Raw genomic sequence first — 15,994 nt, forward strand, 5'->3', positions numbered from 1 at the left:
TCTTAGCTGAGTCGACTGAACAAGGTACAAGGTAAATTTCTTATGGTAATACAGGTGTGAGCCTTTAAATAAAAATAACTGCATTTTTCAAAGCTGAGCCACCAGAACTGATAAATTTTGAAGACAATTTACTGTCATTTAAAACTATTTCAGAATAGTTGTAACTCTTTCAAAAAAAAAAACGTGGCTTCTCTATTTCTGTCTATATATTTCTTAGTAGTTAGTAAAGCAGGACTGAAAAATCTGTGAAAACCATGGAGACATTATTTTGTCAATGCCACGTTGTGACATATTTGTGATCTTTCTTTTCTTTGCTTCCTTAGCTATTTTTTTTACTTCCTTATTTCATTTACATTTGGTGTGTGTGTTCATGGTAGTGATAGTATCGCTCATCTCATAAGTTATGTTAACTTGTGGATACTACCCTAAGGCACTTAGTAGGCTTAAAGAGATGTTATCCACCTAGCCATTGTGCATCCCTTGTCAGCTGTAGAACAATCTAAATATATGCAAGTACTTAGCATAAATCTATTTCATCAGAATGGCTATGTAGTTTCGCTTTGTTGTCAAAATGCCTACATGTTGGCTTTCTTTGCTGTTTAAATGCTGTTCTATTTGTTCCTAACTTCCCCTGTTTAACAGCAGACAAACCCAGGGAGCACTGAATGAATCGGATGATCCCGAAACAGGCTGTCTAACTGATAACAAGCCAACTTCTCGACACTTCTATCCTGTCGCCTTGCTGCTTGTCAGCTCTCACTTGCTGGTTGTGTGGCTTATTTTAAGTCTTGCTTTGCTATTAGCCAAATATCAATAAACTTCACTTGTGTTCCTTTCTTTTCTACAAACAGCAACATGCTAACTTTAGAAAAAGAAATTATGCTGTAATATTTCTACAATTTCAGACCCCAAGGATTCATCTTTAAGATACAAATGTCTGAAATGTACTGTTTTTGTTATTTTTTTCTGAACTCTGAGAAGTATACTATGCATTGAGTGAATTGATTTGCTCTTTCTGTCCATGGTAAAGCTTTCCCACTGTAATTAGCTCAAAGAAAGCCCACTTACAATGCTGTCACTGTGTATACAAGAAGATGTGGAATCCTGAATGCTTGAACCCCTCTTTCCAGAGTAACTAGTATGACAAAATTAAAAATTAAAAATGGATTTGCACAATACAGACTAACCCCCAGACCAATATTACAGGGTGGTGGTTTGTAAGACTTAATTTCATTGTGTTATTTTCATTGTTATTATCAGCTGATGGGATATTTTTTGTTCAAGAAATGGTTATTTATTTGCTACAACTAACCCTTTTCTGTCAAGTAACCAACTGGAATAGAGCAAGTTCTGTTTTGTAATTAAATTAACCTGTTTGTAATTGTTGCTTTAGTTGCTTTTGCTTTCAAGACACTTTTATATTCTTTTTAACTAAGTCCTGTTTATGTCTTGATGCACCACTTTGGCACTTGTGACTTTTGTACTGTACGTGAACAAACATCTTTCCTTTATAAAGCAGAGAGTTGGATTGGGCTGTTTGAAAAGCCATTCTCTCTTTTTTTCATTGCAAAGCCGAACATAGGAGAAATGAAGCAGAGACAAAACTTTCCTTCAGAAATCTATAGGGCCAGACTTAATAAAATGCCTTATTCCTAGAATACACATTTTTATGGCAACATGTACTCTCACGTATACAGTAAACAATTTGAAAAAGTATTAGAAGGTATAAAAGGCAAATATATTTCTGGAATTAAAATGAAATGTATCATTATTTAATTTTTTTTAACTGAACCTTAAACCTCAAGGGCAAATATATTAGGGGAAAAAATCTTATCACCTATTTCTGAGGGCAATAACTGTACTGGGCCTGGCCTTAGATTTAATTTTGTAAGATGTATCATCACTTGTGGAAAACAAAAATGTAGAGTTGAATCTTTGTTATTTTTACTTCAACTGTTGCTGAAACTCTGCAATGAACAAATAAAGCTTATTTATTTATTCTGTGTTTCATGAAGTTGTACTTTTTCCCCCTTTCACTAGAGAAGGATGCCGCATAGAGAATGTACTGAAGAATGTCAAATGCAGAAAGTATGCATTCAACATGATACAACTGATGGCTTTCCCAAAGTACTACAGACCTCCAGAAGGGACATATGGAAAAGCTGACACCTAAGTTTAACAAATATGTAATCAGGAACATACGTGATGCTCGTTAGTGAATATAAAAAATTGCTGTTTATGACTTATTACTTGGGAATGTGTAACCAGTTGAGGTGTTACTTTTATCAGGTTTAACATTTTACATGAAAATAACTAGAGTTAGTCATCATGAAATAAAATATGAAATATTAGTGGACTGAATATTCTCAAAACCTAATATATTCAACTTTTCCTTCTGAAGTTGAAGCTTAATATGATTCATCAACCAGCTGGAATTAGGTTGTTGGATAGTTTGACAGCAGATTGAAAAGGGAAATGCCATTTGCATTATGAACTGATGTTATCAGTCTGGAGGGTGGCATTCTGTCTCTGAACCAAAACCCGAGATTTGAGTTAAGGGGTCTCTTCCTGCCAGAAATAGTGTTTTTTGGAACCAGCGCAGCACTGAGGTCTTGATCATGAATAATTAAATCCTTCTAGATTTGTTTATGAAAGATGCAAATATTAATACCTGGCCTAAATAAAATTTTAGTCATTACATTTAGCTTCCTTACATAAGCATGGTAGCTTCACAATATATTTTCAGTAATTACAGACTGTAATTTTGGTAATTCTGTTCTCGTTCCCTGCAGTTCATTTCAATGTATCATTCTCGGCTTTCTGCACCTGAGCCAAATACCACTTATTTCACTTTTCCTTGCACATAAATCATGTTGAAATCAGGGGGAATAATTCTTCACGTAAGGTGACCTGAATATGACCTATCATGTTCCTGCTTACAGTAAACTCTTAAAACTGAATTTTCTTTAGTGGTAGATAAAATGATTTATATATATATAGGAGTTCATGTATCTTTAGGCTATAAAAACATGCATGTTTTTATGTAGCCTGAGATAAATGTTATAATTAGAGTAACCTGCTGTATTAGGACTAGTTAGCTACCACTGATTTATATAAAACTTGTAATGCTGTGTGTGGACACTCCAGGATAAAGAACAACTATCAGCTTTAAAAAAGAATGTTAATGCTTCTGCTAGCTTGTGTTAGTCCTGAAATTTGTCTTGCAAAGAACATTTGTGTTTTCTAATTGTATCTATTTATTGCTGCCTTTTGCCCCCCAGAGAGAAATACAGTTAACAAAAAAACAAGTTTTCACTGGTTACTGACCTTTATGTAATGCATTCGTTTTGAGAAAAAAATATCTAAGGCAGAAATATGAGAATTTTACCCAAATGAAACTGCATTGGGAACTTGGATATCTGTAGGAAAATGTAGTTGCTATGGATAAAGAGGTTAATGTTTATTTGCTCCTACAGAAGACAAAGAAACCTTGATGCACAGTGAAATATAATTTGTTCTTTTTAATCTATTAATACCCATTATTGGGTACAAATCTGTAACTGTACTAGTAAAAATGCTTACTTAAGCACCTGATCTTGCAAACTCTAATTGGGTGGTTACTTAGAAATGATCTATCATGTGAATAGAATTAAACCCATCTTATGTATTTTTAAGATAAAAACCCATCTTATGTATTTCTAAGATAAGGCTTTGGGGCATGTAAGAGAACCTCAGGAAGAGATCCTCATTTCAATAGTCACTGATTTTAGCGAAGACAGGAATTCAACTATACCAACATACTTAACTAATTGGAATACTTTTCCAAAGTGAAGTAGGTCATTTAAACAGTGGTTTGTTGCATTTGTTTATTTGTATTGTATGTCTCCATTTTTATAATGTTCTGTCATGATTGACTTTCTTCTTTTAAAATGTATTACTTCAGCAGTAGATGTCAGAAGAGTTGGCATTGCATCATAGATATTCTCAGGCAGATGAGAATATAATGCCTTGATTTTTCCGGTCATGTATCAGTAGAAGTAGTAACTACTCAGTGGGTGGATGGATGTGTGCATAAATTTGTGTGTGTTTAAATGTTACACAGCTTATCTGTATGAAATTTTATTTGCAGGTTTATGGAATATAAGTCTTCCTAGGAAAGTAATGTTCTGTTCTGTCAGTCTGATTGCTGCACTAGCCCTCACTTTCCTTTCTGCCATGTTTATTATTATTATTAACTTAGGGAAACTTTACATGTACAGTTTAGAAATAGTGGTAAATTCCTTACACACCTCTGAAATAATCCCAAAGATATGTAATCGAGAATGCTGGCCTTTCTTACAGTAATTCCAAAATAATCTGTAAAGTTCTGTGTGGGAACAGTATTCACTGGTGGGTACTATAGGTTCTTATAGTTCTTTATCTCAGCCCCATGGGCATTCTGTCAAGTTCAAAATATGAAGTTCTATAGATTTCCTTTTACTAGGAAAACAGTCTTTCAAGATTTAACCTTAGCCTTTAAACCGCACTAGCGTTCTAAATTACCATTGTGACTCTCATGTTACCTTTATATTTAAAATGTTTTCAGTAGTAGAGCCACATTGAAAAAAAAAAAAAGGAAAACAAAGAAAAAAACACATTAGATTGCTGTCCTTTTTAACAGTAACACCCAGCATATTCTTGTGAAATCAGATCTGTTATTTGTTAAAGATGATCAGGAAAAAATGAAATCAGTGTACTGCAGTAAAATTCCATTGGGCTTGGACCATTACAGAAGAGTAGGTTGAATTTTGTGTTAAATAAGACTGAACTTTTTCATGCCAGTTTTTTCATTGGAATGTCTTTTTGTGGGTCACAAACACCTTTTTAAAACCTAACACAGTTCCAACTGTACTTGAAGAGTTTTGTTGCTTCAGTACTGAAACAGGCTCAAATATTCCTTTGTTCTATCATTGCCTGCCATGGGCCTATATCACTTTATGCAGGCAGAGGTTTTCTCACCAAAACTGAGTTGTCAGTTAATCATGGATTCAAAACCTTTTTTTTCTGGTTTGCCTATTATAAAGAAACAAAGATTTGTTTTTGTTTTTGCTGTGGGTTGATAGCTACTTTAATCCAAGTATAAGCACCCTGTGTAGAAGACACTTCAACCCCTGTCTATCATTTGACTGCCCAACAGAGGAGTTGAACAGCTGAGGTCTTGCGTATGTCCTTGTAGATCACTGTGAGTATCAGTGGAGTAGAATTAAGCAAATTTTTCTTAGCAATATGCACCATTTGTTTGCAAAGGGTTAGGGGAAACACACTGATCTTAGCAGCATATGCATGGAAAGTGTTCCGTATCAGCTCCATTTTAAAGATTTGTAAGATAAATAATCTGTTCTGATGGGAGAGCAATTTTCAAGGGCTAGAAGATGAACAATCAAAAATATATCTGCATCTAAAGCCAAGTCTTGTCTTACTCATGGAAGGTATTACTTGTAGAGCTAAGGTCATCAGGAACTGCCTCAAAGAAACCTGAAATGAGAGCTACCAACTTTGAATATTTGTACAATGCATTACATACTTATTGCTTTTGTACCACAGGATAGCATCTAAACAGAGCGCTGGTATAAAATGTCTGAAAAAAAATGAAAAATGGAAAGTTGAAGTTTTTTTGTTTCCCCGGGATAATGATAATACTGCTATAATTAATATGTAGCATGTACAGGCCTGACATTACTAAGCAGGCAGGTCTTTTTTCTTCTGAACTTTTCTTTTGGGGAATTTGAAATATGTTCTTACTAATGTTTATATTTTAGCTTTTATGGAGCAATTAGGAAACAATTTTTTAATTGTTATCTGATTTTGTGTGAACTTGCATATTTTGATGGAATGGTAGCAATATATGTGTTACAAAGAAAAAATATGAGGACAGCTGAAACTAAGTATTAACTGGAAAGGAGCCTTAATGAAGTCCTTTGCAATGTTAATTTTGCACTGTCCAAATTCTTGCTTTTTGTAATTTAAATAAGGAAATTAACAAACACTTTGTGTCTAAAACAACCAAATTGGATGAAAATTCACCTATTTTAAGTGGTTTAAAATGTAATGGTATTTTAAATCATCTCTAAATATTTAGATGCGAAATGGAACATAGCATTTTGAAGCCCACTGTTTAATATGCGTATTATGATTTTCAGAAAATAAGCTTAATGTTATTTCTAGCTTTAACACAAATTTCAGGAAATCTTATGGTCAGCTTATAACAAGCAGGAAATGCACTGAACAGCAACAGGTGTGATAAATTGCATTAATGACCATGCAGCAAAATTACTATATCAATTAATGTATGTAATCAGTTAATGAACTTAAACATATATTGTGTCAGTTGGCTACGTTGTAAACTTGAAACCAATGATGTCTCTATTTATGCTTTTTTATTGTAAAGAGGAATTGTGCTGTACAGGCAGTGCCCCATCTGTGAATTTGCATCTCACTTATTTGCAGCTTAAAAGCAGATGTTTACAATCAAAGCTCTTAACATAATTTACTGTTCTTTAAAACATGAACTTACCTTGTAAATTGCATGTTAAAAAGTAAAAAATCACAGAACTGCATTTTTTTAAAAAAGCTCCCAGACTTCAGTCTCTAGAACATCGTTTTTTTCCTTAGTTATGCATCACATTTTCAGTTCTGTTGCCAGAACAGTCAGCTTATGCTCTGCAGCACTCAAATGTTTTTCCCACTCTGTTATCTGAATAATAACACACCATAACAATAAATTTCAGCATAATGCTCATGATCTGAGATTAAAAACTTCCATTTTCTCAAAAAAAAAGTTCAGAATAAGTGAAATAGATAGAAGGAATTTGTGAACCAATATATCCATATTCCAAAGAGCTGAAGCATAAAGCTTAGAGTTTGCGTGCTGACAAGGAGCATGAGTTATGGTAGAAATCTGAGTGTAATGGTTGGTTGCTCAGAATCTGTGGGGTTTGGAGTGGTGGGATTTGGGTGATGCTGCTGTAACTTATATCTCTGACTATTCACAGTGGTGTTGTGTACACTTTCCATCTGTCATGCAAAGTGCTTTAAAAGTTTTCAGCAATTCTCTTTTGTTTATGAAAGGTCTGACATCAAAAATTCTAAAATCCTGAGTTACTTTGGTACTTGTTTTCATTGGTGTAGCTATTCCTTGTAATGTTCCTGTCTCACTCTGGAGCACGTGGGGCTATGTATAAGTAATATTAATGGGACTTTAGTTTATGTTCTGTGATTGTTCAGAGAAATGAAGCACAACTAAGCAATTCAACTCTTTTTATACTTCAGGATTTAGCATTTTTGTTTCATTGCTGTCTGTAAGCCATGCCCATTGTACACTATGTGTATATTTTTATTTAAATAAATGTGATGTTTATTTTTTATGTTTCTGACTTTTTTTTGTTATTCATTTTTCATTTTCATGATAGTGTTGTTGCCCAGAGGGAGGGCAGCTTGTGCATGATTTTGAGGGTGGATTCCCTTCTCAATTAGTCAAAGCCCACAGTAAAAAGTCTGCAATGGCCATAAATTATTTGTTCTTATTATTTCTAGCCTTAATACAACTTTCATCTCAATACCAGGTAGGTTAAAACTAACCAAAACATCCACATGCTTGCAAGGTAACCTCTTTCACATAGCTACTCATCTATTTAGACGTATTCAGTGTAGTACGGGTGGAATCAACATCTTTCAAAATGAAGACCATTAAAAAGGTGATGTGGCAATTCCAGACCTTGGGAAAGATTGATCTGTTGTTGATAACTAGATTTATATGATTTGTCTACTCCATAACAGGTAAGTAAGTTCTCCATGCCTGGCTGAAATGTAGCAGAGAAATCTTCTTTGGGGTATATAGAAAATGTGGCTCACTTTCTGTATTATTAGTACTATGGTTAGAAGCTTGTTGCATCATTTACTTTTTGTATTTATGCTTGTATGTTCAGTTGTTTTACACTGATAAATCCAGTGAGGTGCTAATTACCTGCAGGGTTCTTGATTATCTTTAGAAAGCACCAGGAACTAATGATTATTATGGTAATAAGTTATAAGGTAGCTGTTAGCATTCAGCCTAAAAAAATTGTCTCTTACTAATAAAAGTGACAATCTTTAAAAATAATAATTTGTCTCACTTTGCATGCTTACAGATTTTATCTTCTATGTCAACTAGGAAGCACTTTTTTTCTCATGACAATATAACAGAAAAAACCTACAACTCTAATGAGAGAGTGGAGTAGTATGATAGTAAAAATATACTTTGCCACCTCGTTTTTGAAGGTATTTTGGGACATGTTTGAGTAGAAGTATGATGTGATATTTTTGGAACCATAGTCTGCAGCAATCTGCACTGGGCCATCCATTGTTGGCTCTGAATTTCTAATGCAAATACTTCTTCTAGTCAAGTCATCGAGAGCTCTGCTGTGTACTTCCTGTTGAGTCTTCTGTGGATCTCAGCCTTTAGTAGTTCTGTGACAACTACTATTAATGGAATTAAGAGCAATAATATTCTAGACAATAACTGGATTGTGCTCTGCTTGCTTTACCCACATAAATCAACCCTATGCATTTCTATGTAGGCTGTCCAAGTACTGTCCTAACCCAGTAAGTGAACAAGATGTGCACTTGCTCTGCTGCAGGAAAGATTTTGGTATTGTTAGTGGAGAAAACATAAATTGTTTCTGAATGAACTGGGATAAGAAGTTGAATTTAAAGAGCAGTTAAGTCTTTTTAATGTGTGTGTATATATATATACGCATGTATATGTATGTGTATACATATACATGTGTACACATACTTTTATGTGTATGCATATATATGTATACATGCATATATATACACTTAATTTTAATAGTAAAACTACAGAATGGGAAATGGTAGTTTGGTAAGATCAGTTTAAAATTGAACTTGTTGATATTACTAGCAGTTGAATACTTTTTTTTGCCATTGGAGGTGTTGCACAAAGGTGCACATGAACAAAGCTTTAGCGGGACCTGTAGTATGTCCAATGTTTCTTTGTTTCACCTTTCTCCAGCAAAATCCACATGGGCATCCTTTTTCATGTAAGAATAAATTGTGATTGCTGTGTTTTAGAGGACAAAACAGTTTAAACTGCTGAGTTGAACAGAATTAGGACTGTCATACATATGCACTGATGGTCAGAGCAGAATTCTCCTTTTGGGTGATATCCTTCCTTAGAGATTTTCTTTCAGGGTAAAGCTTAGCAGATTTTGAAATAGAGAAAAGTTTAAGATCTGATCCTCAAGTCGTCATTCACAAGAGAGGAATCAGAAACGGGGCACTTCACATAGGAAGTTAACACCAAATACTAGGTTCTTAGAGAGGATTCAGAAGCATTCCTCTTCCTGGGCTTTGGTTGGTTCACAAATGTGAATGGCAAATACATTTTTTTTTAGAAGACACCACACAAGAAGGGCTTGCTCATGTTTGTGTTCTGTGAATTCTACTTCAGTACACATAAAACTTGATGGTGGTTTCCTGTAAATGATTGTGATTAATAGTTAACTGTCTGATGAACTTGTACTTAGAAGAGAATATATGCCTTTATCATGTTCTCTTTAGAAGGGGCATGTGCAGTAAAATATTCAAAAACCTACAAGCTACTTGGGAGCTGCATTTGTTTGTAAGATGTAGGTTTCCAACCTGTTTGGGCACTTATAAAATGAAAGTACATCACATAACTAAGACATTGTTTTCTCTGGTGCTACATAAATTGCAGAAGGATAAACCATGGTAGATTCTCAGCACTTTGTTTGAATTTAATTCCTGGTGTAGTGGGTGTTAAGGGGAAGGCTGTAGAAGCCCAATTTAATCATTGTTTGGCTCTTTGTATTTTCCACACGAGACCAGAATATCAGGAAATAATGACAAAGGATGTGTTAGAAAGATGTTCATAAATTTGGTAATATGACTTGGTTCTGTTTCCATATGCAGACTTAAGTCTTTGTGACAAAGATTGTACTCATGTTATAAAGTACAACAGACTTGTGACTGGACTCCAACAGCCATATTCTGTAGCCTGATCTGTACCATTACAATGCTCTCAACCAGCCTCGGCTGGGGTTCAGTACTACAGTTCAGTATCTGAAACTCAGTAAACTTCTCAGTAAATCCCACTCTTCATACCAGTCTGTTCCATGCATGATGTTTCGGTGTTGGGGAGCAAGAGGCAGGTACAACCATCCTCCCACCCCAGCCCTGGATACCACACTGTGGTGCCTGGACTCTAGTGAGTATAGCAGCTTTGTGGCTAAATGGTTACATGACAGAATTCAGGGTTAAGGCTATGGGATCTATATCAAACACTCACCAGATACAGAAATGTAAGAAAATCAAGGAGCAGAGAGTCTAGTCACGGACAGATAGGGAAGATAAAGAATGTCATGTCTTAACCTAAGCTATGGGGTTTAGACTACATTAAACCTTTGTCCTCGCTTCCAATACTACTGAAGATGGAATATTTAATTTCTTCATGACTGTGGTAGCAGCTACAATGGTAGCAGCTACAGTCCTATTGCAATGAATAAGTAACAGGATTGTTTAAAAGCAGTGGCTGTTTGGCCAAGCAGGTACTGGGTACATACCTTCTCATACAAGCAAAATGATTTTGCAGAAAACTGGTCATAATGCTTTGTACGCTCTCACAAAAGCAAGGTGGCAGGACAGCACTTAACCAAGAAAGTAAGAATTGAGTGCAAGAATGCATTGGGGCAATCTTTTTTTGTGGTTTATAAGCATTGTGTCTGTGCATTTCACATCTAAAGACAGAACAATCTTTTAGAAGTTGATTACAAGACCAAATATGAACAGGTAGAACTTTCGGGTTTAGGTTTTATAATCTTCAATAGGAACTTTTGATGCAAAACAAACTAATTATCACCCTGAAAAACAAGTAAATAAATATATAAAAACAAAATATCAGTAAGATTACTTGCTGATAAACGTGGCTGCTTTTACCTACTTATGATACGATACCTTCATACTTTGTTGAAACAGTTATTGCAAAATATAAGTCAATAAAATTGAGGGCTTTTACTGTTTTAATATCAATAGGGGAAAAAAGTGAGCATTTCAGATGAGTGGAAAATAGCAGCTGTTAGCAGTTTTTTTGCGTGAATCCAGTTAGTTTGCCTAGCTATAAAATGCTGATAAGAGTTTGGAAAAAAAAAAAAAAAGAAAAAAGTGAAGAACCCAATTTATATTTATGTATTCATGGACATAGTTAATGGACATCAGCAGGGAAGATGTGCTCCCACACTTTTTAAAAATCAACAGGAAAGCAGTGCACAGAATGCAATTCCCTTTTGCATTAAACTTATTAAGTCAAATCAATTTTTACGAGCACATAGGCCAGAGCTCTGGCACTTAATTCCTTTTGATCTTCTGCCTGCTAAATTCTGTTTCCCACTGAGCTACCATGCAGTCTATTTTTAACAGATAATTTGTTTGGACATCATTAAAAAGAAAATACTACAACTTCTAGCAGTAATAAGGCAGGCACTACACTGCCTGTCAAGTCTGCATACACACATGCACCAAAATAACCAAGAGCACAAAGAGGAATTTTAGAGTTAAAAACAAAAAATCCTCCCAATTGTTCTGTTAAAGAACGTGAAGCAGAATGCATACCTGATACCAACTTATGCAAAGCCAGCATTGCAGATAGATAACTCTCACCAATTTCTGTGTTCAACGTCCAACTTCCAGTTACCATGGCTGTTAAGCATCTAGAGAAAGAAGCTGTTATGAAGTGACAGGTTTTTGAAGAGAAGCTCTTGTGACTGAGTCAATGGATTTGTCTTATAATTACAGTGATACTGACACAAAATTATCCTTCACTATGCTTAGTGCCCTGAAGGGCACATTTACTAATTATGGATTCTTTTTCCACCTGGCTACTACTTAGAGCTGGAAAATACTCTAGGATATTTTCTATACGAGTAATGCACATATCCAGGACTAGGATTTTCATGCTGTTTTTTTTTTTTTCCTGTTTTGAGAAATATAAACTATTTCAAGTATTTCAATTGCTGTGATTGCATCTTAGTTGGTTTGTTTTGTTTTATTTTTAGTTAGGAAACTAGTATTTTAATGCTCTCTAGTGCTGGGTGTGCTCTACTTGCAGCCACCAGATCCACATTTGGAACCTTGTTTCAGCCCACTTGGGTACCAATGGCTTAAATACCTCCAAAGGCCGATGGATTGCATAAGGCCCTTGAGCTACTGATGTTATGGAGCCTTAGCAATCACAATAAATGAGTTTGTCTGCTGAAATGCAGATTAACCAATAGCTCTGCATGCCTCAGTCAGGGAGGCTGGTTTGGATGAAGCGTAGCTGCATGTTTGCTGGGCCTGGAACTGTGTGCATCTAATAATCCTACGTAGAAATTTTCAGTTTGTAATCGCAACTCTGTGGATTATAGAAGCTGTCATAATCCTTCAGTCTACTAAGAGTAGTGACCTTTTGTCTTGTTCTACCCTCCTCTTGGCTTCTGGACTTTATATACAGCCTGTTGTGAGAGTCATAACAAGAAAATTGAGGTAAGAATAGGGCCAAACATTTTTCTACGTTCACCATGGTTCCAACGGTGACAGGAAGCTGATACTTAGGGAACAATGTAAGGGCCTGTACTGGAGGAGACTTCTCACAGAGCTCTCCCTGATTATGGTGCTTTGGTTGCAGCAGGGTTTATATTTTATTGTGAAAGAATATAGATAGGATGCCACATGAATCTTTTTGTACCTTATTCTCCCCCCCATCAGAATTGTTGATAATGTAGCTTCTTGCTTTTGTTTCATGTGTGTATAATAACTTGGAAATCTGGATGGAGAGCTGGGCTAGGAGAACTGTTGTACAAACTTCTTCAAGCATGTGCAGAACTGCTCAATAGAGTGCTCTTTAAAAATTAAGTAAATGTGGGCTCAGTGAATATTGTGTACAAGTCAAGCTACTAGATGAAACTTCCAAAGCAGGGATCAGGTTCACCCAGAGGAAATTCTGCATGACAGCTTTGCTTTTGGTGGGCTTAGCCAATTGCAATATAAAGCATTTCAGTAAAATGTAGGCTCTCTGAATCAGGCTCATCAGCCATGCCTATCAGGAATTATATCTGCTTTTATTACACAGTAGGGATAATACGGCAGATTAGCCTTTTCAGATGGAGGCTATGTTAAGTAGAACAACTGCTGTTCTGAGGCTTGAAAAGGTTGTTTTAAAATGAGGTTTCATGAAAGTCTGAGAAGGCGAGGTTATGTCATGAATTCCAGTGAGATAAGCAAAGCCTGGAACCTGTAACAAAATTATACTAAACATGAGCCAAAAAGATCAGAATCTACCCACCTAATGTTCTGGAGGATAATCAAATGCAGTTCAGGAAATGTCAGGTGTAATTGTCACTTTCCTTCTTCAAAATGCACATTGGTTTTATTCATCAGTTACAGAGTCCATTTTGTTCTGATGGTTCTGTTCCATTTCTTTAACTCAGTCTTACTTCTTACATCCAAGGCAGGATGAACATAAATAAGCTTCACAAGTGTGGGTGCACTCTTTATCTACCCTTTAGTGGGAAATTACCAAGCCCTCCGATAAAATTTTGAAGTAATACATGCTGTAAAAATAAACTGTGCTCCCAACAAATATCAAGTTAATTTATGCTTATGGAATAGAAATGGAACAATACATTTGGCAACAAGATAACCAGAAATGTGCTTTGTAAATGACATCCTTAGATAAATACACAATCCAGGATTTTGGTGAAGTCTTTATGGAAATTTTCATAATAGTTAAGCAAATAAATGATTAATTTGGAATACAAGATATGTTACTCTGTGTTATTCTACTTTTGTCCTAGATTTCATTTTGAAAGGTCTGTTTTGTTTATTTTGGTATTCTCCTTATTTTCAACTTTTGTTAGATACATAGGTCAGAAATACATTAGGTATACAATCTACACTTATATGGGAAATGAAAAACACTTCTCATTCTATCTGAAAATGAATATTAAGCAAATGAAAAAAATAGGAAAATTAACTAAATCTATCGGGAAAACTTTAAGTATCCTTGATATCAGCATGCTTAAAACTTAGAAACTATAATAGCAATATAATTATGCAACCTCAGCCCTCTTGTATGCTAGTGAAGTTTTTTTTCCACTTCAACAGTTTCTTCAATCATTTTATCCCACTGCACTGCTCAGTACACGATGCACTGCTCAGTACACGATGCACTGCTCAGTACACGACCATGTATGAGAAGGAAATGTGTAATAATATCTGCTATTAATGCAATGCATTATTGAAACACCAAAATAAAGATGAATAGCAATTAAGGCAACTTAAATTCCAGTTCAGCACACAAACTAGATAGAGATGTGTTATATCTACTCATATTTTAAGCAGCTGGAGGTTCGTACCTATTCAACTTTGTTTTCCAATAGCAATCTGTGTCACAAGAGCTTGACCTTGGAATGCCGGCAGGTATGCTGAACTCCTCTATTACTTTGTCTGGTATTTGCTACAGTTTTTATTGGCTGATAATTTTCATCCTCCTCCACTGTCTGGAAAAGGACATAAAGCAAAAGGGCAAAAGTATAAGGCAATCAGTGTAGTGCACAGTAATATATATTTTTCTTCATAACTATGTATATATATTGTGCACCAGTGGGAATAGAGAGACCTCACACATTTTTCTCTGTGCCTTATTCTACAGCAAATTACCATCGTTGCAATGATATATTCTTGAGGTTGAGAAATAGACCTCAGCAGTGAAAAGACTACTGATCACAGTTTTCCAAGTTGCTAAGTGTATTGAGATTTTGCAAATGATACAAGATCTAATACATTGCTATCGGTTCTGAGACTGCAATCTAAATTTAATACTTTATTTCATTTGATTAGCTGAAAGAATTATGATAAATTCCATGCATCAGTATATGTTTTCCAATAGGAAGTTGGATGTTTGCATTTCTTTCACAAATAGGTATTAAGACTACTAAATTTAAAAATTACCGAGTTTAAGATGGATCATTTCTTTATTCCACTTCAATGCTTTTTAGTTTTGTCAGTAGGTAGTTGATAATTCATTTATATTCCCTACAAATAGTTTTATAGCAGGTTATTTATGTCTGAACTTATCATAACAAAGAGAACAAGAGAAATGATAGCCCAAAAAGATGGAAATAAGAAAAAAAAACCTGCGCTTGTTCTATGTCACGTACAATCTTATCACAACAGACGAAAGAAGATAAATGAAAAGTAAAGTATTTAGTTTTACATAAACCCAGTGGCTACCCTAGGCAAAACAGGGAGATTCCTATTACGTCTCTAAGTCAGAAAGGTTGAAGTAAATACATAGAATCCAACCATATCTGTTTGGAAGAAGATGGTTGTTATTAAGCGATGATAAAATCAAGAAAGCATATTTGTAAAGCTACTGTACTGTTACCACACTAAGCTAAAACCAATACCACTATCAAATCACTTTCAAAATATCTCAATGGTAGACTGAGGTTAAATCATAAAACAAATTGTTGAATTAATCCCAATCTCCCTGATGCTGATCTGGTTAGCTGAGTACAAATTTCCACTCAAGAAAATGAGCTTTATTCTACAGTGTTTCCTGGGGTTTAAGACCAGAATAAATGATCGAGTCCTCTGTGCCTTATATTATAATAAAGTACCTCTACTTCAAAACCAAACGCTTTAGTTAGACTGAAGGACTTTACTCTTCAGAAATATATACTTAATTACTTGCAGAATCCAGCAATTATCTTAAGTGCCTTGGACCCTTGTTATGATACGCTATGGAGCAGGTAAAATATACCCGGATAATCCTACATAGTTGAGATCAAGAAAAATCCCAAGGCCATTTCCAATTTGTCTCAGGGAAATTTCCAGCTGATCTGTGAGTGAGATCCCATGCACGTATAAAGCCCCATTAGTGTGACATTTAGGATGGATC

At 35.1% G+C, this 15,994-nt stretch overlaps 1 protein-coding gene and 1 long non-coding RNA gene across 23 annotated transcripts in view; one reads left to right on the forward strand and one right to left on the reverse strand.

Moving 5' to 3' along the window:
* INPP4B (inositol polyphosphate-4-phosphatase type II B) overlaps positions 1-7,403 on the forward strand; it is a 304,962-nt gene extending 297,559 nt beyond the window's left edge. For 9 of the 22 annotated variants that reach the window (XM_080590935.1, XM_080590952.1, XM_080590958.1 and 6 more), the window contains one exon: positions 643-2,029. In XM_080590935.1, coding sequence (XP_080447061.1) covers positions 643-817 — 175 coding nt within the window. In that variant the 3' untranslated portion in view covers positions 818-2,029. The other 13 variants (XM_080590944.1, XM_080590943.1, XM_080590945.1 and 10 more) reach the window with 5 other exon arrangements.
* On the reverse strand, positions 3,794-14,565 carry LOC308194753. Its single transcript, XR_013950834.1, has 2 exons — positions 14,448-14,565; positions 3,794-11,762 (listed from the first exon to the last, which is right to left on the reverse strand). It is a non-coding gene; the product is annotated as an uncharacterized lncRNA (long non-coding RNA).
* Positions 14,566-15,994: the final 1,429 nt, after the last annotated feature.

The sequence above is a fragment of the Anser brachyrhynchus genome (assembly GCF_964034855.1).
Source record: "Anser brachyrhynchus genome assembly, chromosome: 4".
Taxonomy (NCBI): domain Eukaryota; kingdom Metazoa; phylum Chordata; class Aves; order Anseriformes; family Anatidae; genus Anser; species Anser brachyrhynchus.